At 40.0% G+C, this 26,841-nt stretch overlaps 1 protein-coding gene across 3 annotated transcripts in view; it reads right to left on the bottom strand.

Annotated features, from left to right (window-relative positions):
* The window catches only part of CTNNA2 (catenin alpha 2), a 689,583-nt gene that overhangs the window by 32,136 nt on the left and 630,606 nt on the right, over nt 1-26,841 (bottom strand). For all 3 annotated transcript variants that reach the window (XM_067555203.1, XM_067555205.1, XM_067555204.1), the window contains exons 13-17: nt 26,189-26,340; nt 17,990-18,103; nt 13,889-14,070; nt 9,785-9,890; nt 6,165-6,299 (exon numbers count right to left, since the gene is read on the bottom strand). In XM_067555203.1, coding sequence (XP_067411304.1) covers nt 6,165-6,299; nt 9,785-9,890; nt 13,889-14,070; nt 17,990-18,103; nt 26,189-26,340 — 689 coding nt within the window. The remainder of the gene's footprint in view (nt 1-6,164; nt 6,300-9,784; nt 9,891-13,888; nt 14,071-17,989; nt 18,104-26,188; nt 26,341-26,841) is intronic.

Genomic DNA, 26,841 nt, shown 5'->3' with positions numbered 1-26,841 from the left:
ACTCAACACCACTTCCGAATAGTGATAAAGATCTGTGTTGTAGAAATATTTGATTGTTGATTAAATATACACATCAATGGGGTGTGTGTGTGTTCATAGTACATCTATATAACTGCATGAAATGTATGGTATGGCTGCAATTTATCTCATGGATATCACTTCTTCATTTGTGTGGTCTGTATGTATGTGATGAGATATGCTCTTTAGAGCACGTTCTTGTAAATAGTCTTGTGACAAATCTAGTGGCTTCAATTCAGTACTTGCAGGATCTGTTTGGTGATGATATCCATGTTATTAATTGCACAGCCATGTCATAAGCTGCATTTATCATGTGCCCCTGATTTCCTAACCTGCACTCTGCCCACTAATCAATCTATCTCCTAAAAGCAGCTTTAAAGAGATGCCTTTTTAAAAAAAAAAAAAAATCATCCTGCCAAAAATGTTTCTCTCTTTCACTCCAAATATGGAATTCCTTCCCCTTCCCCAACATTCCACTGGCACAAGACTCAGGATACTGTTTTCAGCTTGAGTAACAGACATCAGGTCCAATACCTTGTAATGTCGCAGAGCTAGAAATAGGAATGGAAATTTCTCAGGTTTCCTGTGAGATCTTACTTTTAGTTGTAGCCCTGGAAGGGACTGAGATAATGAACCAAAGCTGTGACATTGTTTTCTTTAAAAAGGTATTTTAGGTCTTAGAGGCATTGCAAATTTATTAATGTTCATTCTTTTGTCCCTCTTTGAGCTGTTCCTTTGAACGTATGGTAACTAAAACAGCTGGCTTTACAGATGGAGCAATGCAAGAGTGTGTTTGCTGTTTTAAATTCTCACAAAATTCTAAAATAGTGTTTCTGTAAAACACGTGGGATGTACAGAGAATGTGACTATGCAACATAACAGTTTTATCAGCCCTAGTTTTGAATGGCCTACGTCACTCACTTACGTCCTCATCATATGTGAGTAATGAAGCTGTCCCAATCTCATCCTGATAACATCTTTACACCATACTACCTCTTCATGAATTCCCTATTTTAGGTGCTTGGGGAATGAGGTGGGGTGGTATAATGATGATATGAGCATGAGTTTGGGACAGCGGGATTAGTCAGAAGTAGCAAAGCTCAAACAGGTCAGCCTAAGTGAACACTGATAAAATGTTTACATTACTCCACCACATATTCTGGATCTGTCACCTTTTTTTTACTATTTTAGAGAGTTTTAAATAACTCATCATCCTATATATCTATACCTACATATATACAAAGTAACTTACATCCATCCATATTTCAATGGGTTTCATTATATATATAGTCATTTCCTCCAAAGCAGACAGCAGTAGCTGCAGCCAAGCATACAGGGTTAGCCAAGGTTCTCCAGTTCCCCACCAGTACCTCTTCCCCCAAACCCAGACAGAGCACATTCACAGCAGCAATGTCAGCTCTGAAAATTGGATCCAAGATTTCTTTCCCCCTAGTTTGCTCTAGTGCCATTGGCAGTTGATCCAGCCTTGATCTCAGCCCTCCACCACCACTGCAGTCCTTCAATTGCAATGAGGTCAAATGGGCGCAATGCCTTATCTTCTATTTGTTCTGTGAAGTGCCAAGCACAATTTTAGGATCTGTAAAATGAACAGTATCTAGTAATAATAAGAATATCAGACCGACCACACTGGGTCAGACCAAGGGTTCATCTAACCCAGTATCCTGGCTTCTGACAGTGGCCAATGCCAGGTGCTTCAGAGGGAAGGAGCAAATCAGGGCAATTTAGAGTGATCCATCCCATCTTCCAGTCTCAGCTTCTGGCAAACAGAAGTTTAGGGACACTCAAAGCATGGATTTGCATCCCTGACCATCCTGGCTAACAGCCATTGATGGATCTATCCTCTATGAACTTATCCAACTCTTTTTTGAACCCAGGTATACTTTTGACCTTCACAACATACCCTGGCAATAAGTTCTGCAAATTGACTGTGCATTGTGCAAAATGCTTCCTTTTGTTTGTTTCAAACTTGCTGTATGTTAATTTAATTGGTTGACCCCTGGTTCTTTTGTTATGTGACAGAGTAAATAACACATTAGATTTCCTGTGATTCCAATATGAAATTTCTATTATACCAATATATAAATCTTCTATTCTACCAACTGTGATTTAAATAAGATGCAATCACTAATAAAGACAAAGTAGGGATCTTATCAATAGCTATGAATTGTGAGTAGGAAAAGAATACTATTGTATTTTAAAAAGCAGACGGGAGGACATTCTTTATAAAACATGTTGCTTAACAAACTGTGTGTCTTCGCTCAGATTTCTTCCAAATCTGAGAGATCAACAGTCCAAGCAGCCCAGCCCACAGATGCCTAAGCAAATGTGGGTTTATCAGCCTGTTTTTGAGTGTACTTCATGCATTATTCTTCTGTTTAAATTCTAATTCAATAGTAAAACTTACTCAGCTAGTGGCTGGAAACAGGAATATTTGGCTTAGACTCCTGATGGTCTCAAGTGAAAGGGAGGTGAAAGTCTTGGCAGTTTGCCAAATCTCTCATTCAACAGGCTCTCTCTCTCTTTCAAATAATGTTAAACTCTGACCTATTGGCTAGATCAGTGGTTCTCAACCAGGGGTACGTGTACCCCTGGGGGTATGCAGAGGTCTTCCAGGGGGTATATCAACTCATCTAGATATTTGCCTGATTTTACAACAGGCTACGTTAAAAAGCACCATCGAAGTCACTACAAACTAAAATTTGTTTTTACTGCTCTATATACTATACACTGCTATGTAAGTACAATATTTATAATCAGATTTATTTATTTTATAATTATATGGTAAAAATGAGAAAGTAAACAATTTTTCAGTAATCGTGTGCTGTGACACTCTTGTGTTTGTCTGATTTTGTAAGCAAGTAGTTGTAAGTGAAATGTAACTTGGGGGTACACAAGACAAATCAAACTCTTGAAAGGGGTACAAGAGTTTGGAAAGGTTGAGAACCCCTTACCTAGATCATCAGCTGGTATAAATCATCACTCAGCATAGCGCCATTGAAACACATGGCGCTACAGTGATTTACATCAGCATAAGATCTGGTGCATGAGATTTACCTAGGGAAAAGAGTCTTGTTGATCGATAGTCAGAGAACGTCATGGGATAGGAAGCTCAAGGGAGAGACAGAAGGGGAGTTAAGGGAGAAAGGGTTGGGAGAAAGGAGAAAAATGAGTCAAAGGGTTCTTTCCTCTCATTGAAATAATTTCCCTTTCAGAACTTTGACAGCCTAATTTTCTTTGCTTTTTAATATACTTTTCAGCCTATCTGTAGATAAGTTAATGATACCAACAAATCCTTCATACATGAGGTAACTGTCATATTGATGTAGAAGGAGAGACTAGGTGTATGCTTAGGTTTGAATGTAAAATATAGTGTACTACAAGTACCTTATGGATAATATAAAGAAATAGAACTTTCACCAAAAAAGCATACACCACATTATGCAATAACTTTAACATATCATATAAAATTGAACACATTTTTCCTTGCCAGAATAGAATTAAGGCAATTGGAACATATTATGTGTGTGTCGCAGGTTCTGTTCATTTTATGTTTATTCATTGCATTTGGAAACATGGATTAACATTCCCAATAAAGTAGAAAATCAAGCAGTGTTTGTATTCCCCAGAATCAGTGGTTCTGAGATCACAGCTAAACTTTTGGATGAGGGAAATGCTGAACTATATGGTGACTCCTTGTAAATACAGAAGTATATTATAGTTCCATATCCTTCAAAATTTGGTAAATTCCAAGTGCCAGGGTGATTGTTACATGACAAAAATTAGTTGAATATAATGCATGCACATGAGTTTCCTGCAACAGTCAATGATTTGGGGGTCACGAACTCTGGATTTCCACTGCACTTTCAATACCATTGTACTGTATGCAAGTTGCCAAGTAACTGTCTTTCTTATGCAAATAAAGTGCTATTTATTTGCAGATTGCTATCCAAGAGAGAATGAAGAACAAGATGGAAGCGGAAGAGGCAAGTGGATAAGCACACTACAGATGTAGATATGGATTTTGATACCTGATCTCTGGATAGTCCCAAGGTCGACAAAAGAGCATACAGTACTTAGCACCTTGAAGATGTAAAGCATGTTATATGCTACAAGAAAACAATGGATTAGTTTTGTTTCGCCAAGCTCTAAGAATGGTTCTCAAAAGGGAGGCACAAAAGATCAACTTTCTGCACCAACTCCATGAAGCCCATGATGGAATAACAAATGAAGAAACATATGGCAATCTTAGGCTTCTGCCAGTGCCATTAACACTGTCTTTGGAGTCTGCACAAAAGCTAATAATTTGAATGGCTGAAGTTAATATTGCTTTGTACTACAACTGAATGGGAAAAAAGACAATGATGATGAAGCCTAGGAAGCAGCAGATGCTAACAATGCCATCCTCGAAATGAAGAAGTCAAGCATTTCAGCCACTTAAATTTCACAGTGAATGATGATGTTCCAATAACAAACTGCATGTTAGAGATTCACAATGGACTGTTCAACATCCAGTACAGTAAATAAAGAGAACTGGAAAAGAAATAAACACAAGCAAAAAAGGCAAGCTGATATAAGCATCGATTTGGGCAATTGTTATAGATAGATGAGTGTGAAAGCTAAATGGGTATGGAAAGCTGGACTTGTATGGCAGCAGGTAAGATAAGTTCAGAAACATTTGATACATAGCACAGTGGTCAGTGATATAAGGAAAGATCACTTGTTTAACACCAGGAAAATGAAAGCGAATTTTCATTGCTGTGGGAAGATCAAGATGTTAAAATTACACTACTTTGTACATATGTCAAGAGGTGGAGACCATCTGCAGTATGTTTAAACAGGAGCAGTACATTTAAGCAGCATCTTTCTAGGACTGCATGCATACATTCACAATAGTTGTTCCAAGTAGCCCATCCAAGTTTTAAAGCCATCTTCTGTGCTTTGCAAAAAATCATTGTTATATCTATATTTGAACAATAGGAAATATTTTATGTTCTCTTCACTTTGGGCAAGCCCCTGATTTCTCTCAGGGTTGTATGGATGAAATGGAGGGCACAACTAGTCCCAAAGGTCTTCAAATTTGATTGGGTTTAAAGAACAAGAGGGTGTTTTTTTCCCAAAGTAGCATTTTCAAACAATCTTGTCTAAACTGCCTCAGTTTTCACAAACCCCTGTCATCTTGAAAGCTCAATGGGGTTCAGAGACTCTAGTATACATTGGTATATGCCAAAGGAATATAGTATATGCCTGTATACGCACTGTCTGTATGCAGCTTGGAAAGTGATCAAAGTGTGGTTGGGCCAAACCTACAGTGATTAGTATAAAGAAAAAAACAACAACAAAGAAATCATGAAGGGTGGCAAATGCTAGTCCTTTTTGCTACTGGTCTCACAGAGGCAGATGGCTCAAGGTGAGGTGAAGGAGAAGGGGAGAAAACATCATTAAAAAATGCATCAGAAACATAATTTATATTCTGACTGTCTCTACACATTTCTAATTTGGACAACAAACGCCTGGTGATTGTGGATAAAACATTTGCATTTTCATTTAAAAAAAATAACTGAAACAAGCAAATGGAAGGAATTAGAATCTGTAATTTTTGGGTTTGGCAACTGTATTTGGAAACAGCACACACATCAAAAAGCAAAATATTTTGCTGGCCTTCCAGAGTTTTTGCTAAACCTAGTATGCATTGGACCCTGAGTGAATGAAATCCTATTAGATATCACCATTTTAACAATATGCACTCCATACAGAGCAGTGCTGGCTCCTGCACAGAGGAGGGAAATTACCAGTACTAACAAAGAAAAGTAGATTTACAATGAGCAAATATACAAAAGCTCCAAATAATTATAATATTCACAGCTTGGCAATGAGTTTCTAGACTATGAAATTACCTTTGTTTTGGAGGAATGAAGATTTTACAAGGTTAGTATAAACAAAGGGTAATTGGAAAATCAAATTGCTCTGCACAAGTTACTGTAAGATCTGGAATAATGGAGATAACATTTTACGAAGCTTGCTCATGAATCATTATTTTTTGTCTTTTACATTCTTGTCACCGAAAATGCTTCCTGGCAAGGACAACAATGGCATATGTAAACTGCTAAATACAAATACCATCTTACCCCTGATACAATAAGTTCTCCTCCAAGATTTTGCACTTCTGCCTTCACCTTGCTGCAGATATTGAGCTGGTGGCAATAGAGGGCAATGCGCTGTAGATATGCTAACAGATCCTGCTTGCAGGCTGAATCAGGGCACTGCAAGGGGAAAAAATAAGCAAAATTGATTAGATCTAACTCCGTTTATATGTTCAATACACAAAGGCAATTAGAAGCAATAGTAGCAGTGTTGACACCATATTGAATTCATCCATTGCACTTAACCCTTTAGCGAGGATGAATTTGATGAAAGCTATTCTTTACTTTTTCTATAGCTTGAAACTTATGAATTACAACATGAAGATAGCATGGGCTCTTTAGAAAAATAAACCCTTTTTTTCACTTAACCGATGAACTTAAAGAAAACAAACTAATCTCAGTAGATTTTTTTTAGGACATCATTCAGTTTGAAATAAACGTAGGAGTCTACTGGTGCATAATATACTACTCCAGCATACTGGAAGGAAATTATTTATAGTAATATAAGTGACATATTATAGAAGACGCTTTCAGGCTAGCAGCGCTTAATAAGAAGGAAATGAAATAATTTGGTCTCCTTGCATGTCTAGGCAATACTTCTCACTACTACTGGAAGGCCATCTATAGTACTATGCCATTTTGACATATTCCTCATGACAAAAGTGTGCAGATAAAAATTACACTAGGTCAAACTAAGTAGAATCTGTGAAGGTTTCATAATCAATATTAGAAGATAGGGTCCAGGCACAATTTATTTACAGTTCATTGAAATAAACTCTTACTAGAAACTGCACCATCCCCAACAGCATAATAAAGAGCATACAGGTAGTTAATATTCTAAGACCAGCCTCCTGAACACAGGCCTCTATAATTCACCCAAATGAAACAGAGCTAACAGGTCCCATTCTTAATAGCATGTCTCCAATGAGCACTTGTCAGGGTTACACAACATCTGCCTTACAATATTGTTTGACTATGGAGATCAAAGATTCAGAGACTTTTGAACTGGCATCTTTAGTACATTAAACATGCTACATTCGATCTTCCATTTCAGAGACTAAAACAACCGCATGGCACGTAAACTAAACACGATCAGATTAAATATTCACAGCCCAGTGGCCCCACAACTTTTGACTACATGCTTAGAATATCAGTGATAAACAAGCCATAAGGGAAAAGTGTTTACAGAGCACTGGGATGTAAAACAGCAGCACTGGTTACATTCACACACTGTGACCCTTAACTCTGAAAGCAATCACGTTGCTTGTTCCTCTGTCTTGAATCTAACAACTAAACAAGGGTAGGGAGTTCATCGGGGTGGTTAGGCCATTCGGCTGTTTAATCTGCTCTGTACTTTGCATAATGCCGTACCGTCTTTCTCCCCAATAGTTGCAGCATCTTTCAAAAGTGAATCCCTAAGAGACCTTTTTTCACTACTCGTGACAATTTAATTCAGTAATATTTATCTTGCTCTTGAGGACTATGAGCTGAAAGAAATGAACTTTACAGTGATATCTCTAGAGAGCTGACAAGGCTTTACAGGCAAGTACTTTGAATCAAATTAGGATGTAAGATCTCTCTCATTGGAACAGTAATTAAAAAGGCGACAGTCAGTAAAAGTTTATACGACATGCATGTCTCCAAAGTTCAGTACAATATCACCATGGGCAAGGGATTTAAACACACATCGAACTCTCATAGTGATTTTTTTTTAAAAAAAATCATGCAACTCTAAAGTTTGTATTTTACGTCCTTCTGAAGGGGAGTAGATTGAAGACATGACTCAAGCCAATATTCTGTAAACAAACTGTGTGTGTTCTGTACTTGACATTTATTTCTTTACACCCTCCCACCTCTCAAAACACCAGTGTGAAAACTGCAAGAACTTAACAAGTATTTTACAGCTCTTTCGACCGTGGGAATTATATTACTACAGGGGTGGATTTCTCCCTCCTAAAATAAACCCGAGTGGGCTCAAGAGATGGAAATGGGCCAGCTGGGTGCAATACCCACCACCAAATTTTGGGGGATTATAGGAAAAGCTGCAGCTCTGTGATCCTTGTAGCTCTGGCTCAGAGTCTCTGGTGGGATGAACCTACTGCCATTTCCAAGCTCTGTGGAGAAGTTACAATTCCTGAGACCAGCAGACTTTCTCCCATTTGAAGGGGGAGCGGCTGGAGGTCACAGCTGCAGGTTTGGAGGGGAATGATTAGGGAGGATATCTGTGAGGTTGCCCTCCTCACCCAACACCCTCCCATGGGTTTGCCATGGGAGCAGATGACCCAGGTCCTCCTTCTCTATTTGTCTATAGTGGAATAATTTTTTATTGCTACATCTGATCCTATTCCAAATTTTAGGGAATCATCTAGGTATCAGTGGACAGAACCTTATTGATTTTGATTTTGGTGACATTTGGAAAACTGGAAGGGGCTAATGGAAAACACATGAAGCCCTCTGGATCTGGTTAGCAGACACAGCAGCTTCAGCCTCCACTGTAATTGTCTATAAAGCCAAGAGCTCGTTACTGGCAGCCAACACCTTCCAGCATAACAATACTTTCTATCTCAACTTTTGCCCAACCTCTGATAGAGTTTAAAATGTTGACATCCTGAATTACTTATCTCCCGTATGGAAAGAAAAATAATGAGAATGGTGTGGGCAAGGGGGCACACACAGAGCCCCTGGCATGGGTGGAACATAGGGGACAAACAGAAATCCGGGCATATGGTGGAAGGGAGGATGGAGAGGCACAAGGAGCCCCTGCCATGGTAGGTAAGGGGGGTAAGGTGAGGGTGGAGTGAATGAGAGGGCCAACAGTGCCCCTGGCATTGAGGGAGAATGGGAGACAACAGTATGAGGGGATGGAGACCTGCGATGCACACTGAGCTCCTGGCATGTGGCAGAGATGGGAAAATGCGGCACACAGAATCCCTGGCATGAGTGAGGGGATGGAGCGGGTACAAGGAATCCCTGAAATAGAGGAGAATGGGAAGGTAGTGCACAGAGAGGTTGGGGGTGGGAGTGGAGAAATGCAAGGAGCCCTGGTGTGTGCAATGAACTTGGCCTGCAGAAGCAACCTAGCATGTGACTCATTATTGCTTTTATCCATTAACATTCTATTGCAATCAGCATTCAGAGCAAACATTTGTTTTTTCCAGATGAAGACATGTGACTGTAGTACCTGCTAGAGTTTGCTGGGGCTCTTAGACTAGTTTACAGTCTTCCCATATTGTGACAGAGACAAGCATCAAGCACAGAAAGGTATGTGTAATCCCCTTTTAAGTAAAGCAAGAATGAGGAAGCTTGAGTATCAGTGCTCCTCTTGGTGTTCTTATCTATGACAGGTGATGCTATTGTTACTTCATTGGTTTGATTTCTGAACCAGGGAATTAAAGGGCTGCAGTATGGGCCTCGTTTAACTGACAATGATCTTACCAAACTGATTGGTGGTGTACAAACAGTCTGTTTTCAGTCGCTAGATCAGAGCACTAGTAGAGACTTTCTATAGAGGTGTCCTTAAACAACACAGATAACTTTGTACTGTCCATACAAAATGCTACTGATTGGCTGATTCATATTATATATGTATTTGTTTGTGACATTACCTGATCAGCCACAGCTCGTGCCAATTTGTCCATTCTAGAGCCTGCTTCTGCAATCTTCTTGGCAGCATTAATGACATCAGATGTATTCTTCAATGGCCCTTTACCTCTGCAAAAAAACAATATGGTTACACTACCATCTAATTAAATCATGACACAGTTTTAGTGTCCTAACTCGGCATTTGATTTTTTTTTTTTTTTTACTGTACTATGAATGCCTTCCTAATTTACTGCAACTTCACCTTGGACTTAACTACTAATTATACTATAGCTTGATTAAGAAACGGGTCTGCTATATTTCCTTTCACATTCAAAATGCCTTGCTTGCAATTTAGTTTGATGGTGCCTTCAAGCACATGAACTATGTTTAATAGTATGTGCATTTTTAAGTGCTCATTAAGAAGATGTCCCTGCAGGAATACAAAACTTTTAAAAAATTCTGTTATTCCCAGACCAGTGCTTAACACCAAGTCTGCCACTTCTAGTGCAGGAATGTCACATTAGGAAGTCTCTTCTCTTAGATTTCTGTCATAAAGCTGCTAGGCTAATTCTGTTGTGCTTAAATCCTGCTTGATTTTTTTAAACTTTTCTACTAATCTGTCTCTCTGGATATTTGTAAGATGATGTAAGAAACACAAGTTCTTATAACTAATGATACCACCTAATTCTTTTATACCAATTTTTACTCACAGATCCCAAAGTGCTGTACAAAGTATCATTATTCCCATTTTACACATGGACCAACTGAGGTGCAGGAGGGGAAGTGACTTGCCCTCAGTCACCCAGCAGACCAGAGGCAGAACCAGGAATTGTACACTGGTACCCTGAGTCCCAGTCACCTTAACAGCGATCGTTTATGATTTTATATCAAGAGATCAGCCCATTCCAGGCATTTGGGACACACTTTTTTTAACACCGCTGAAGTCACTGTAGGCAAAGGAGATGTGAAGGGTTTGGGTTTTCTTTTTTTTTAGTGGAAGATGTTAAAGGAGACTGTATTGAATCTGATGTAGCTAGAGGCACTAAGGGTCCACTTTTTTTAAATTTACTCCAAACATGACAGTGATTTTACTCTCATTTTCACGTTATTTCATGTTACATTCATGTTAGAACTCTCCAATTACCAAACTTTCAGTTTGAAGATTAATGTATTAAAACTTATTCAGCATGTTGTAGAGAAACCTTTGTATTCTGGTCCACTGAAAAAGTTATTAGATAATCACCTCTTCCTCTGCAGAAATGATGGTGGGGCATGGGGAACTTTTCACTCTGCTTCAGGAAAGAGAGGTGAGATATCCAGACCAAAAAGAAATTCTTTATGTCCATCTCATGAAGGGCACAGGGGGATTTTTCACTCCTTTCCCATGAAAAATAGACAGGGAGCCTGGACATATTATAGGGAGAAGAGAAACTCATCCCTCTATAGAAAGAGCCCTACAGCATGATTCTACTGCCTCAGGAAATGTATTTTTCTTGTAGATTGTGGAGGGAAGAATAAGGCCCCAGTGATTTTTTTGTTTTTTGGTTTGTTTATTTTTTGCTTTGCAGTAATGCGGCAAAACATATTGAAAACATGAGCTCTGGAGAGGACTTTGTGGACCACTCACTCCACAAGATGCCAGGGACTGTAGCACTGCATAGATAACTTGAACTTTAGAAGGGTGGCTTTAATCTCTTGTTGTTTAACTGCACCCGATTTTGGCCAGTGGAGATCTATGATGCAATATAGGCTTTGATACTGAAAGGCAAGTATTGACCAGGATGAGCCCAGTTTCACATCCTGGTCAGAAACTCTCTGTCTACAAAGGCCTTCACTATAGAAAGTTGCACCATAAGGATTTATGCTAGACAACAGGTGTGGAGGTTTGGTGAATCCTATTGCTAGAAGAGGATGATGGCAAAAGCACAAACAAAAAAGATAACACAATGCTGTTCAGAAACTTCTATTCCTATGTCTACAGCGCAATTAATGGTGTGACTACAGTTCATGTCGACACACACAAGGTAGCTTTGATCTAGCTAGCTCAAATTACAATAGCTGTGAAACCAGGACAGTTTGGGCAGCTTAGCTACCCGGCAGACTTGTCCAGCTTGTCCTGCTACAGCTTCCCTGCTATTGTTATTCAAGCTAGCTAGATCAAAGTTATTTTGTCAACATATTATATATGTCAACATGTGATGCAGTCTCAGCTCTGATTGCAGTGTAGACGTGCCCTATGACAGTAACCCACTGACGTCAAAGCAAACTTCTTATAGGCCAGATTTTCAAACATGTGCATGCTTTTTTTGTGAGTAAAAGTATTTGTGATTGCACATGCAACTAAAGTATATGCACATGTTCATATATTTAATTTATGTGTGCAATCATAGTATTTGCATGCACATAATAGGCATGTGCAAACTGTGTATAGACAATGTAATAATTATTTCCTTTGAACTGGAGGCAAGCGTTCCAGTTACTAGGAAATATGTAAACCAGTAGCATAGATTAAGAAACCTCACTGAAGATTTTGTATATGAATAACTAGATGTTTAATTTTTAAATCCTGCAGAAAATTTGAAGACTTCTGTCTAGTAGGAAACATCGATTGAATTGAACTTTAATTGATTATGGTGATATTCAAAGAGCCATGTAAAATGATATCCCTGGTGTGATTAACAATCATAGAATCATAGAATATCAGGGTTGGAAGGGACCTCAGGAGGTCATCTAGTCCAACCCCCTGCTCAAAGCAGGACCAACCCCAACTAAATCATCCCAGCTAGGGAGTTGTCAAGCAAGGCCTTAAAAACCACTAAGGATGGTTTCACCACCTCCCTAGGTAACCCATTCACATGTTTCACCACCCTCCTAGTGAAAAAACTTTTCCTAATATCCTACCTAGACTTCCATCATTCCAACTTGAGACCATTTCTCCTTGTTCTGCCACCACTGAGAACAGCCTAGCACCATCCTCTTTGGAACCCCCCTTCAAGTAGTTGAAAGCTGCTATCAAATCCTCCCTCACTCTTCTCTTCTGCAGATTAAATAAGCCCAGTTCCCTCAGCCTCTCCCTCATAAATCATGTGCCCCAGTAACCTAATCATTTTCATTTTCCTCTGCTGGACTCTCTCCAATTTGTTCACATCCTTTCTGTAGTAGGGGGCCCAAAACTGGACACTATACTCCAGACGTGGCCTCATCAGTGTTGAATAGAGGGGCATAATGACTTCCCTTGATCTGCTGGCTATGCAATGTGGCTGGCTATAAACAAAATGATTTTATTTAAATAACATTAATGAATTGCCTTTTGATGCACACTAATTAAAAAAAAATAATATGAAAGCAAGGAAAAAGTCATTGTTATTGATGAAGGTTAATTCTGGATGAAATCAATGGCTGCTTCTTTTAAAAGAACTTCAGTTTTCAGAATTAGCTCAGTGGAATTTTTGCCATGATTTTTGATTGACATTCATTGTGATGAAATGTCGAAAGTTCAGCAAGACTTATGCATTTTGACTCGTGCGAGACAAAAGGTCAGTTGAGGGCCTATAAGGTCACACATTACCCTTGCTGCACCGCTTCTACTAAAATTAAAGATGCTGCACAAATAACTACCAAAAACCATACACGTTTAATATTAAGTGGTGAAATGCCCAAAATAACCAGGTGAACCGAACTGATTGTGCATGTCAGTAACCTTTGTGATTTAAGCTAGCTTTATGTCCCCAAAATCAACAAGTCACTAAGGAGTCTCAAATATAAAAGTGGTTGTTTGATGTTCCGGACCACTGGTAGGAAATAAAGTGCTCTGTCGCTGATTTCACTGGGACTACTCATGTGATTAAAGTTAAGCATGTGGTTAAGTGCTTTGCTGAATCAGTATGGAATTCTTCTTGTGTCTAAGAACTGTGCTCAATCGGGGTCTTAACGATGAATAGTGTTTAAACAATATTGAAGATCACTTTTGTGTTAAAAGGCAAATAAGCAGTGCAGAAATTATAGAACCAGAAATATTAGGATTGCTATAGACACAGTAAATACACTCAACAGTCCACAAACACCACGATAAAGAAATGAAGAAGGGTTTCTGAGGAAGCACTCAGTACACATTTTTTGGTGCTTACCTAGTAAAGTCTGTCATTTCCATCATAATCATGCACATCTGCTTTGCCAACACAATGATGTCATTACCACTGTCATCCCATTTGGCCACCTCAGCATCCAGTTTGCTCTTTTCTTGGTGGAATATCTCTACCTGCTCCGCAATCTTTGCCTTCTCTTCCTGGGGGAGCTGAGCCATGATAGCCTGGATAAAATGTAGAGTAGTTGCACATGAAAAACGGAAGCTAGAAACCATTTTAGCGCCTACGGGTCTAATATGACGAGGTGCTGAACGCCCACACCTTCCAATATCTTCAGAGGGAGCTGAGGGTGCTAAATCTGTCTCAGCTGGTACCCAGTACCTTTTAGGATAGGATTTTCATTCTGAAAGCTGTAAAGCCAAATGGTACAGAGAGTTTCTTCAGAAAGGATTACTCCTATAATTTCACACTGAACAAAAAACTTTAAATACCTAATTCACAGGGACTCCATACACAATAGCAGAAACCAATCAAAGTTTACAATGCATAGTGCCAGATCCTCAACTGGTGTAAATCAGCATGGCTCCATTAACCTGTGGTGGATTATACTGATTTATACTAGCAGAGGATGTGGCCCCTACAGTGAAATCTGTCATAAATGGGCCTGGTTGTCTTAAGTGGACCAAATTGTCTGGTATAAGTTATACTATAACCATATGACAAGCAAAACTGAACTGGAAACCACTCAGGTGTGCATCAAAATGGTCTCTTAAAACAGGGCTTGCCTATTAAACACCGTCTTTAGTACCAATTTCACTGTAAGTGCATACACACTACTAAACATTTTGAAAATAAAGTCCATCCTTTAATAACGTGGTCCAAATTTTGATTTCACTACATCAGCCATTCCAAGAATAACTAAGCATATTCCTGTAAAACAAAGGATTTTTTTTAAACCTTTGCAAGTTTAAAGGCAAGGTTGTACATCCACAACATTGTAGAGTGATTAGAAACCACTACAATCAAATTAAAAGCAGGAATGTTTTTATTATATCAAATTTTAGACAGATCAAAAATGAAGGAAATACACACTAACCAGCAGCCCTAGAGTGTTGCTTCAAGCACCTCCACTTCTCCCATATCCCACTGACAGTCAGAAACACCCTGGCTTTCTACTTAACCTGGGGTTGAAATAAGCCATGGCATGCAAGAGAATATATTTAAAAGGAACTGAAATGAACGTACCTTTCAATAACATTTAGTGGTTTAATTAGTTCTTGGATGATGTGCAAAATGGCACCAAATAGGTTGATTCTAATTTGCCTTGACTATCAACAAAGAAGGAATATTACCAAAAATGTGGCAAAATATGAAAGTTACTTTTGAAGATCAAATGGCCACTTCTAACAATGATTTCCAAGATGAGGTACTATTTGGTTTCAGGGTTCTGAAGACCATTTAATGGGGTGTGACACATTTAAGTGTCATTACATTTTTTCTTGTTTATGTCACTTTCAATCAGCTGAAGTCTTTCTCTCCATATTTTTAAAATGCTCATGGCTTTTAAAAATTCATAATTGACCTTTTCCGAAACTGGAATTAAAAAAGGTTATCTATAAACAGTAGATCAGAAAATGAGAAATTTGCAAGTTAATCAAATTAAAATTCAACACATGAGTTTTAATCAGGCTTTATCAATGTAACTCAGCGGTTTCAAATGTTAACACATTACTCTTTCCACAGAAAAAATGCAGTGTAAGTTAAACTCAATATATATATAGATAAACACTCTAGAACTGATACATTCATTGTAAATAATGGGATGTGAAACTAAAGTTCTATATGATCAGAAAGCTAGGAAGGCCAATCTGTATTTCTTCTGTGTGGTTCCTGTCTTTGTGGACAGTCTAAACTGAGCTTCTCAGTGCTAGTGTGCTATGTCATAAGGACTCTGTTTCAGTTGCTGATTCATTTCTAAGGAGCCATACCTAGCAGCAAATGCAGCTCATATATTCAAGTTTTATCTCCCATCAAGCACAGACACCAAGCCTTCCCACTGAAATGCTAATAGCTTTTATGTAATAGGCATATTACACAAATCAATTATAGCCTCTAACCAAAAATTTAACTTTTTCCCCAACAAGGAGTCCTATACGGCCCTATCCTCCAAGGGGCTGAGTGGCTTATGTATATCACACTGATCATAATCATCTCATTTTCACCTTGTGTTCCCTCTGATGCTGTTGTTTCTTGTCTTATATTTAGACTTGAAGACATTTCAGGTAGTGACTGTCTGTTATATGTTAGTCCAGCACCGAGCACAATTGCACAACCACAATAATAACAATAACATGATTTGAGACTGCTCAGCCCCTAGCTGGATTAGACCCTTAATAAGGATGCTGTGACTGTCCCTATGTCTTTTCATCGAAATCTAATTTTAATTACTGAAAGAGCAATATGATCTCACAGTCCCAGGTTTAGCCATGAAAGGAATAAGGACAGAATCTGAATAAATTGAAGAGCACCCAGAAACGTTTTACAGCTGAGTTTACTTCAGTACTCAGTCTTTCAGCATGTATTAAACATTATTTCATGCTCTTTAAACCATAAAAACCTCTCAGATATATCCATCATAGTCCCTGGCCAGGCTGCCTCTTCTGAGATCCTTTTCCAATCTCACAAGTGCACCTCTTTCAAGTGACAGACCTGTTCCTCTACCTCTCTTTAGAGGGAACCCTGTGACCAACCACTCTCTGACAGGGTCTCTGGGTTACAATCTTCCTGGTTACCAATCCTGATATCTTGCAGGCCTAACAGGTTTGGCACCTGCAAGAGCTTTCTTCCAGGACCCTGTGGGCAGCAACGGCGTGCACTGACACAGAAGCAACTTCTTCAAAATGTATTTCGCAGCACTCAGGCACGGATATAAAACAACAGAGAGCTCTATGTGCCCACTGTTTTACCTGCACTTGACATTCCCCTCAAGCCCTGAGGTAGAAATGACATACGCTTGGTGCTGCCATTTCTCTTGGGGACCAAGTTACAGACTGCTTGCTACAGACCCTGCTCCTCCTTCAGTCTGGGTCAGCCTACCACAGCTCTCACCTTCCCTCTCCCTTTTAACATCTTTTGATCTCCAGATTCTCAGCAGTGGCAACCAACTAAACAGGGTTGGGACCAAGAAGTTGCCGTAGTTAACATGGCTATGGTGTTTCAGTGTTTGTTGGGATGCTTTTCATCTGGGCTATCGTGTTTCCCTAGTGGCTATCTTTTGATCCAACTGAAGAGTAAATTAGTCACTATAAACAAACATATAGAGAGGAATGCACAATAATCATAAAAATAATACAGGTATTTTCCAGTTCTTCACAACATCTCTCCACTGCTTCTGTACCAGGTTAAAAAAAGAAAGCATTTTAAACTCTCTTTCCAGTCAAATACATTTTCATGTGGTTTGTTAACAATACAGTATTCACTTGATTTCTTATCTGAACTCAGCAGCCTACTTAGCAAAAGGTAAACATTAATCAGAGGATGTAATAATCCTAAGGGTCAACCAACTTCATTTCTCCAGCATCTCTGACCCCTGAAGCATTTGTCAGCTCAATTTGCAATCCCCGTGCATAAGTTAAGGTCACAAATCACAATGTCTCCAGTTTATCATGATATAATTAGGCTGGTAAAATTACATTGACTCAGTAACAAATGTCTTCAATTACAATTAAATTACAGGGACTACTCAGCACCTTAAACAGCTTTCCTAGACAAGTCAGCACACTGGGAAACATGACAAATGGAAGATATCTTCAGATACTGCATACTGTGCCCTTAAGGTTTGTTGGGTTTTTTTAGTTTTTTGTTTAATTTCCTGAATATTTTCAGCTACAGAAAATGTGCAAGGCCTCTTGCTATAGTTCTATCCTGAGCAAGACATCACATAATCCTGACAAAATCATTTAATAAACATTATTCTTTCCAAAGGTATTGAAAGTGAAAAGACCTAAATAAATATCTATGCCTGAAAACCAGAATTGCCAGCCTCTTTCTGAAGTGACCCCAAAATTTTAAAATCACCGGAGGCATAACTTTTTATTTAGAGCTATATACAAAGTTAATATAGTATATGGATTTTATACTCACCCTTGCACTCTGTCCAGCAATAAGCTGGTCATCTTCAGTCTGAACACTCGTTCGGCTGCGAACATCATAATCTTCTTGTTCAAAGTCTGAATCATCTTCTAACTCTTCAGGTGTCTACAAAAAGAGAGAGAGAGAGGAGACAGTGATGACAGGCTTATAAAAGATACAGACGAACTCCAGTGTACAGTAAGTTCTTATTTCATCGACTACCTGCTCAGGAAATGCTGTTTCTTTTTACTTTTAAATTAACTTGTCTGCCCAGGCAGTCAGAACCTGAAATTGAATTGTCCTAAAAATTAAGTTGTTCCAATTCTGGTTTCTTTCACAAATGAATCATTGCCTGCCTGTGATTTTTCTTAACTCTGTTAACATGATGAATGCAGTTTCATGAACGCATATCTTTTGGATATATTATCTGCTGAAATGCAATATTTCAAAATAATGCTAATTGGTCTATAAAGGGAGACTAATACTATTACAGTGCCAGAACATACTGCATAATCTTCCAGAAAGAAAGTAAGTATATGGGAAAAGATAATCAACAGACTGGTAGAAAAAAAGCAGTCGTCAAAGTAAAGTCAGGATTCCCCATCAAAGGAAATGTAGATGATGTGGTCAACTATTTTTAAAGCAGGTATAAAGTTTTGAAATATGCCATCATGGTGATGATGGAAACTAAAGCCTCTGGATAGTCCGAGACCTTTGGAACGTGCTCTTTCCCGAGACCCATCGAGTGAAAGATTGTTAGCTTTCAGGGCATGCTGCAAGATGCACCCCTTTTTTCCCTTGCCCAAGAGAATTAGGTGTTGGATAGTGGTAGGTAGGGGTGGTGTGAGTTGTGAGCTCTGTTGGGGGTCGTGTGGGGAAACCAATTAGTTTTTGTTATATTTATGTTGTCACTACATTCTCTGATCTGGTCGAGGCTGATGGGTCTGTTTATTTATGTGTAGGTTTACAATTGTTTTGCATTAGATTGTTGCTTTTACTGTAGTTTGGGGGAAAAGACGATAACCAAACACAAAAATACTTCTTTTTAAATCAATAAATCACTAATATAAATATTTTAACAATACCAATGTTTAACAATATATCGGATATATTAATATTCCTAGGAGTTACGCTATCCAAATAAATAACCATAATCACAATATAGAACAGAGAGATCACCAGTGTCATCAGTGAAATCTTCTCCTCACTGGCCTATCCATTTGCCTCATCTTTAATCTGGAGGGACCACCTCTATGGGAGAAAGGGTCCACGTTCATATTCCATGCTTGGGGGCCCTGGTACCTCCACCAGCAGAGATGCTAATCATTGTCAGTTGTGATTACAGTTTTTGTCTTGTTCTCTAGGAACTGATCCAAATCTTCTAACATAACATCCTCTAACATAACATCAAGGCTTCTTTGACTGTATTTAGATTAGAGTCTGATCTCCAATATGAAGTGCACATCTCCATTTATAATGGAAAATCGGCTGCTCTGCTTCCTACATGGTTATGTGCACATGACAAGGAAAGGAAAATGGGGCCGTCTTCATTTGGCTTAAAGAGTGTGAATTAAATATGAGTTTTGATGTTGAGCACTGGAGGAAGAAATAACTAAGTATGACAGTATGGAAATGAAACTTTGGCAGAATCACTGAAGGGATGCATGTACAAATAGTGCATGTAACAGGTTAGATAGAAGATAAAGTGGAAGTGAAAAAAATAAATTGTCTTTTCTTTTCTACTCCTGGAGAAATCGTTGACTGCTACCCATCACTATAACATCCCAGTGTCTGGTTCTGTTAATACCTCCATTCTATGTGCTACAGTACTCTCTCATCGGCCTGACAGCTAGCCTGAGACATTAAAATCTGCCCTTAATAAGGGGCCATGTGTAGCTGACCCACTCCAGGAGCAAACCAGAAAAGGACTTTTGTTCCAGAGTCCAGCTCTTCATCAGCTCAGCTCTTGCTCTGGGTATTTTTCATGAGTCAATTTACTCCACACCCACCATGCACCAGTGGCGTGCCGATGGGGGGGGGGGGGGGGGGGGAGTGGCAGGGGCCCCAGATGCCGGCTGGAGGGGGAGTGGCCAGGCCTTTCATGACACGTGGGGGGGTGGGGGTGCAGGAGGCTCGGAGGGTCAGCTGGCCAGAGCCCAGGGGCAGGAACTCCCCCACTACTCCCTGGCCAGGGAGTGAGAACGCCCCGCCCGGTAGGGGAGCTGGCGCCAGACTGATTGTGCTGGGGTCTGGAGCAGGAGAGGCGGGCGGCGCACAGCAGGTAAGTGCGATGGGGGTGGGGATGCAGAGGCCAACCAGAGCCAGGCTCTGCCACCACCATGAGTGCAAGAAAGTCCCTGGGGTGCAAGAGAAGGAAAGCGGCGTGCGTCCCGCCTCCCACCGCAGGTACAGACCCTTTCCCTCCCCAGGGCAACTGGGGAGCAGCACTGTCTGGTGGGAGCTGGGGACCCCTCCTCCCCTGCACGAGGGGTGAGTGAGGTTGGGGTGGGGGACAAATGCAAGCATTGGCCCCCAGGGGCCAGAGACCCACGGTACGCCACTGCCATGCACTCAGCCAGCTAGTGCGGCTGTCAAAGAGACTAGAGAGTGGAACCAGAGCTCCTCATTCCTGCTCCTCTCAGCTCCTTCAACTGCCAGTTGCTCTTAGCTGACAAGACTGGGCAAGTAGCCTCTGCTCTACCTCCCACAGCCAAAGTTGCAATCTGAGCAGGGTAGCAAGGGAGTTTTGTAATGACCATTTGCAGCCAAGTAAGGGCTGTGATAATCTAGCCCTGAGAGAATAGTCTGGGACAACATTCAAAACAATATGGACAAATGATACCAATTTAGGTCGCAAGGGGAAGTCTGTGAAAGAGGTAGAGTACACTTAGAAACCTCTGCATGTAAGTGGTTTACGTCTAAGAAAGCTATTCTGAAACAAAACACAGCTGTTGCTTCAATATCTGACATTTGTTGTCCTATAAACCACAGTACCTAAAAGGGGGGAACATCCTGTTTGATTCAGGTGATGGGCTTAAAAAACAAAAGCCTAGTCATGCAAAACAAGGGACACTTTAATAGAGCTATTTTTGTGTCATAATATTCTACAGTAGTTATGTGGAACCTCAATACCTACTCCAGGCACAGCTCAGATCTATCCCCAAGCTATTTTACACATGTATCCTGTTTTCTGTTAAGGGTTTTCAATCTTGGAGAACGAAATGTCCTCATTTTCTTCTGAAGCTGATTCTTTTCTGCATTAAGATGAACAGTAGGAATCAGCTAATTTTAGGCCCACATTTCAAATGTACGCGCACATTTTTGCACTTGCCCAACTTCACACATGCCAAATCAGGTATGAACAAAAGTGCGAATGCACTTTTGAAAATCTGGGCCTAAAACTGACTCATAGGCTGACTCTCTAGGGTTATTTTTTATTGCAACACTGCTTTCCTGCAGCCTGATCTCTTCAATTTGCTTGGATGTAATGCACGAGGATAGAAGCCACATTTTTATATAACACATACCTTGACTTTTAAAGTCCATTCCTTAGGCAGGGTCTTAGAAAAAGTATCATGGGATCTTTAATGTCCATGCACAGCAGACAGGATCTTGGTTTTCTTAAAATCTAGTCTCCAAGCTCACAGCAGAATTTGGAACTTAATTCATCTACTTTGGAAGAATGCAGGACTGACGAAATCCTGTAAGGACTTGAACCTTTTGCTATACGCACCGATAAGACACCCATTTTAAGTCCAAATTGCATCAATCATTGGGGGACAGGAAGAACAAGATCAGGCTACATTAGCAAAATGCAATGGAAGCAAAATATCCTTCACCGATATAAGTCTGTTCTGTCCTCCATGTGACCCCCAACATAAAACAGAGGGAATTGTGCATTCATAAGAAGATGATGAAAGTCTATATGAGCAGACTTGAAAGGGGTGTTTGTTCTTTATCAGCTTAAATATATTTTATAAACATAAAAGAACAACTCAGTCATAGTTACCAAATACATATAAAACTTTACAATTATTATAACAAATCCAGCATTGCTATAACTCCAACAAGCCAGGCTAACCCTCTTAAAAAGAAAAAAGAATGAAAAGAAATTACTCTGTTCTCCCATCACTAACCAGATACCCTCAGAATTCTTCCTACTCTCCAGAAGCTAGAGAGAATACAAAGGTCTTGGAGTGTTCCTTAAGGGTCAGATCTGGGGTATTTTGGACCAAGAAGGAACTAGTTCCATAACTGAGGGGCCCTAACAGAGAATATCTTCTAGCAGCACCTGTGCTGCTAGCAACACTATTACCAACTGGCAAGAGAGAGAGGCAGTCTCGCAGCAGATCTTTGGCTATTTAGAGTTTTATAGGTCAAAACCAACACATTAAATTCAATCTGGAAACCAACAGGTAGCCACTACAGATCACAGAAAACTGGTGTAATATGCTTACAAGACACACAGCTTAACAAGCAGGTGATCAAATTCTGCATCAGTTCCATTTCCAAACAGATTTGGGATGTAGCTGCATGTAGAGCACATTGCCGTTATCTAATCTTGAGGTAACACGGGCAAGGATGAAGCAAAGTTCCCATCTGAAAGGAAAAGACTCAACCTCCTGGCCATTCAAACATGAAAAAGGTGCTGTCATGGCTGTTGCTAACAATAACTAGGGAAAACTCATAAGTAACTATGAAAAACAACAATGTGTAACAGGACCCCTAGACAGTGATAGATGACTGAATTAAGTTATTTTCTATCTTCATTTTAGCTTCCATAATTGTATTCCTACATTTATGCTACCATTAGTATTTTTTCAAGCTTGGAAGAAGGAATTTTTTCTATACCAACTGTATTAATATTCCCCAATACTATAATGGTTCTCTTTTCTCTTCCATAAGGATAGTAAAGAAAAAAAGCTTGCTTTCCCTTTCTTTAGTTTATTAAAAGCAATAATACAAAGAAAAACTAGTTTAAAAGAACTGGATTTATTTCCTCCATGGAATGAAACAAATATGTCAGAAAATTTCATTCTTCTTTGACATGCATGGGAACAATTACTGTGGGACGATATTTTTTCTGTCAGACACGCTGACAAGATTACAAGTCATTTTAATCCTGAGAGAAGGTTTAAACACAAATCATACGGGTATGTGAGACTAACTGCATCACTGAGTAGAAATACTTCAGAGATTGTAGTAAGTGCCCGTAACTGTACATTTAATTGCAATACAAGGTTATTTTTATGGTTTCTGGATCTCTTACTATTATTATGGGATTTTGGATCTCTTTTCATTATTCTGTAACAGTTTTGAATGTATCTGTTTGGTACCTAAAGGACAGGTAAATTGACAAGAAAATCCTACTATCTCAGATTGGCAATCTCAACAGAGGTCAAGACTGATGACTAAAGTACCCTTTTATTCATATAGATGGACCCTTCAGGACATAACTGAAGAAAACCAAGCAAGGCAGTGTGGAAAAACTAGCACTGCCAGTACACTATATCATTTACAGAAGTCCATTTCTCCTGCCTTGCAGTTGGTTGAATGGGTATGCTAAAGAGAAATTGTTCAGACTGAAAATCACATTTCTGTCTGACATTTTTTACCCACTGTAGATATAAATAAGACAATAAGGCACGGTTCCTGCAAAAATGAACCCATTTAACTTTATGCATGTCCCATTAAACTCACAAAATAATTATCAAGGACCATCTATCCATCCATCAGTCTTTGCTCCGACAAAGCGAGTGTGAGTTTTGTGTGATTGAGGAATGCCATTAGGTCCCAGCTATTTGTTAATTCTTAGAAGGAAGTTTTTACCCTGGCTTATAATGTGGCTCTGCAGAATTCACCAGCTCAGATTACATGAAGAACTGAAAAGCAGCAGAGCGATACAACTTGGATATGTATATGTTGCCTACTATATATGTTACCTATTTGCTGTATCATTTCTACCAACTGCATCTGAGGAAATGAGCTGAATCTCACGAAAGCTTATGCCGAATGAAATTAAATTTGTTAGTCTTTAAAGTGCTACAGAACTCTTGTTGTTTTTGCTGTATGCAGACTAACACGGCTACCCCCCTGGAACAACTGAAAATGTAAATTGGGATATTTTCCTAGAGCTCACAAGGCCTGCATGCTGATCAACTTTCCAGGCTAGCGGTTAACGTGTCAGTAGGGTAATAAGGAAAAAAAAAAGGGATGTGTCTCCAGAATTAAAAATGGTATTTTAATGCTAAGGACAAAATCTAACCCTTTCCACTGTCAGAGTGCAGGCTGCCTTGGTAACTCTTCTGGTATAGTTCTGCTACGCAAGGTGAGGGGCTGGAAGCCAGGGGCTTCTGAAGGGGTTAGCTGAAAGGCCAGATATCTATGACAGCTTATTAGCATTGCCAGTTTTCTAATTTCTGACGACTGGAGCACCCCTGCCTCGCCTCTTTCCCCCAAGGCTCCATCCCTGCCCTACTTCTTCTCCCTTAGGCTCCGGCCCTGCTCTGCCTCTTCTCTTGAGACCCCACCATGTTCCCCTCTTCCCTTGAGATCCCACTCCTGCTCTGCCTCTTTCCCCAATGCCCCCCTCCCAATGCTCTCCCCCTCACCCTGTCTCTCGCTGCTCTCCACCTCCCTCCCCCCACACCTGGGTTCCTTCTGCTCTGGGGCTGGGACAGGGGCTGCAGCCTGACACAGAGCCTCCTGCCTGCCTGCCCACAAGATGCAGGTAGGAGATGTCCCTGGCTGAGCAGGGGCTGGCACAGGTTGGTGATCCGGCACCTCCCCGGACCTGGCCCATGGTAACTGGACTTTTACATTTCACCAGACACTGCCAGGTCCCTTTTTCGACCAGACTTTCTGGTTGAAAACCGGACAACTGGCAACCCTAGGGGAAGAGGACAGTCATAGATGGGCTGATCCTGTCACATAAGGATCCTGAAATTTCCCTCTCACATGCCTCAGGCTCCATGGCCTCCACAAGCCTACATTCTCAGCAATCTGCGTTGGGCGTTGGGCACTGGAACGGAACCTAAATGCACTGCAAATATAAAGTTAAGTGTTTAAATGGCTTTCTTTGCAAGTGTAGCAGGGAGTGGCAGATGAATAATAAAAGCTATTTTGGAGTGACCTGACTGCCCTCAAATCCTTCCAGGCTTTTCATCAGTGGCCTGCTACCATCACAGCCACCAGGACCTGGTTACCAGCTTGCTGAAAGCTGCTCAAAGTGAGGACTTTTGTTTCAACACTGCCAGTTGGTTTTTTCTCTGGGTTTCAGATTCTTCATCGTGTTTTCCCCCTGGCTCTGTTTGCACCGCTTTCACTGGGCCTGAACCAGATCCCGTTGGGCCTATGAAGCCACAGATCCTGATGGTTTCGAACAGGAGCTCAACTGCTCTTAGGGCCATACTCTTTATAATGCGGCATTGGAGACACTGAAGAACTAGACACACCTATTCTCTTAATTAGGTTGTTTAGCTTATTAGAAAAAAGGAAGTCTGATCATACTGAATCAATTGGCTAGTCAACATTCAAATGGCACTTTCTTTACCTGCATAAACATTGAAAAACATCCTTTTGGAAGCTCTGTGGAGCAGTAAGGTAATTGATTTACTCATTTAGTTATCACCAATACCTACCTCATACCCTAGATGCATGCATAGATTAGCACGAAATTTTTCCACACAAACAAATAAGATCTTAGCAAAACAATTGCACTAAAATTGAAATAATTCTATTGCAATAGGCCTTGCCTCCACAGAGAACTGTGATCAACTCCTACTCTAGGTAATTAACAAAAATACCTTTGGTGCATCTTTTCCTACTTTCTAGGGAACATGGGGCTACATAAACTAAAACCTACAAAATGTCAAACATCAATCTCTGTTCTAAAGAGGCCAGAAAGAGGAACAATAGGGTGCGATGTGTCACAATTCAGGTGCACAGACAGCTATTTGCAGAACCTAGTAGTATGACATATTGCTGTAGCCTCTGCTCCTGCTGCTTAACTTTTACAAACCTCAGACTCAGATACGAGTGTTAAAATAATCTAATCACTTTACCTACACGATCTTTCTGCTGTACACACACTTGTTTTACATTCATTTCCATGTCAAACAATGTGGATGCCAGGCAGTTTTTATATTCCACTTATCTTCTATGATACTTTCCTTTAAGCACCAACTTTTATTTCCCAGGTGCCTTACATACCCTTATCATCAGAACAGCTTTCCTGATGTCACGAACTCCATCATAAACCAAGCGGGAGGCATCTATGAATTCATTCTCTTCAAATGGTTGTGGGACATTCGCACTCAAAGCTTCAATGGCAACCTCAACTTGTTCAGCAAAACGTGGCATAACTAGATTAAACAAAATGAAAGGCAGTATGATTACAGACCTTTTTTCATGTATATTTTTCCCTGCCCTTGGGCATAAATACTTTCCGCGGGCATGGAAAATGCTGCTGTCATAGTTTCACTTCAGAGGAAGGAAGGTTCACTGACTGGATTTGTGCTGATTTAGATGCATGCAGGGCATTCTGTCAGATTTTGTGAGAGAAAGAAAACAAGAGTTACCTGTAATTATATGACAAAGAATTAAAAACTTTTTAACCAAGTATGATTCACTCTCTTTTTAAAGACTCATCTGAGATGTCAGTTAAATTCATTCAGAAGCATGCCTAGAAGATCACAACTTGGAATTTATACAGTACATAACAATGTTATTCGTGCAAAATGACCAAAGCATGATTTAGCCATTACTCCCATTAATTCATATTAATAAACTGTAGCCTAGCTCACAATGCATAAAAAAGTCCCCCCAACACCCAAACAATTCTAAGAGTGCAAAAATCTGGTAAA

Source organism: Emydura macquarii, unplaced genomic scaffold, assembly GCF_026122565.2.
Source record: "Emydura macquarii macquarii isolate MOO-44397 ecotype Brisbane River unplaced genomic scaffold, CSIRO-AGI_Emac_v2 contig_1568, whole genome shotgun sequence".
Classification (NCBI taxonomy): Eukaryota; Metazoa; Chordata; order Testudines; family Chelidae; genus Emydura; species Emydura macquarii.
This window is presented reverse-complemented; position numbering and strand designations above follow the sequence as displayed.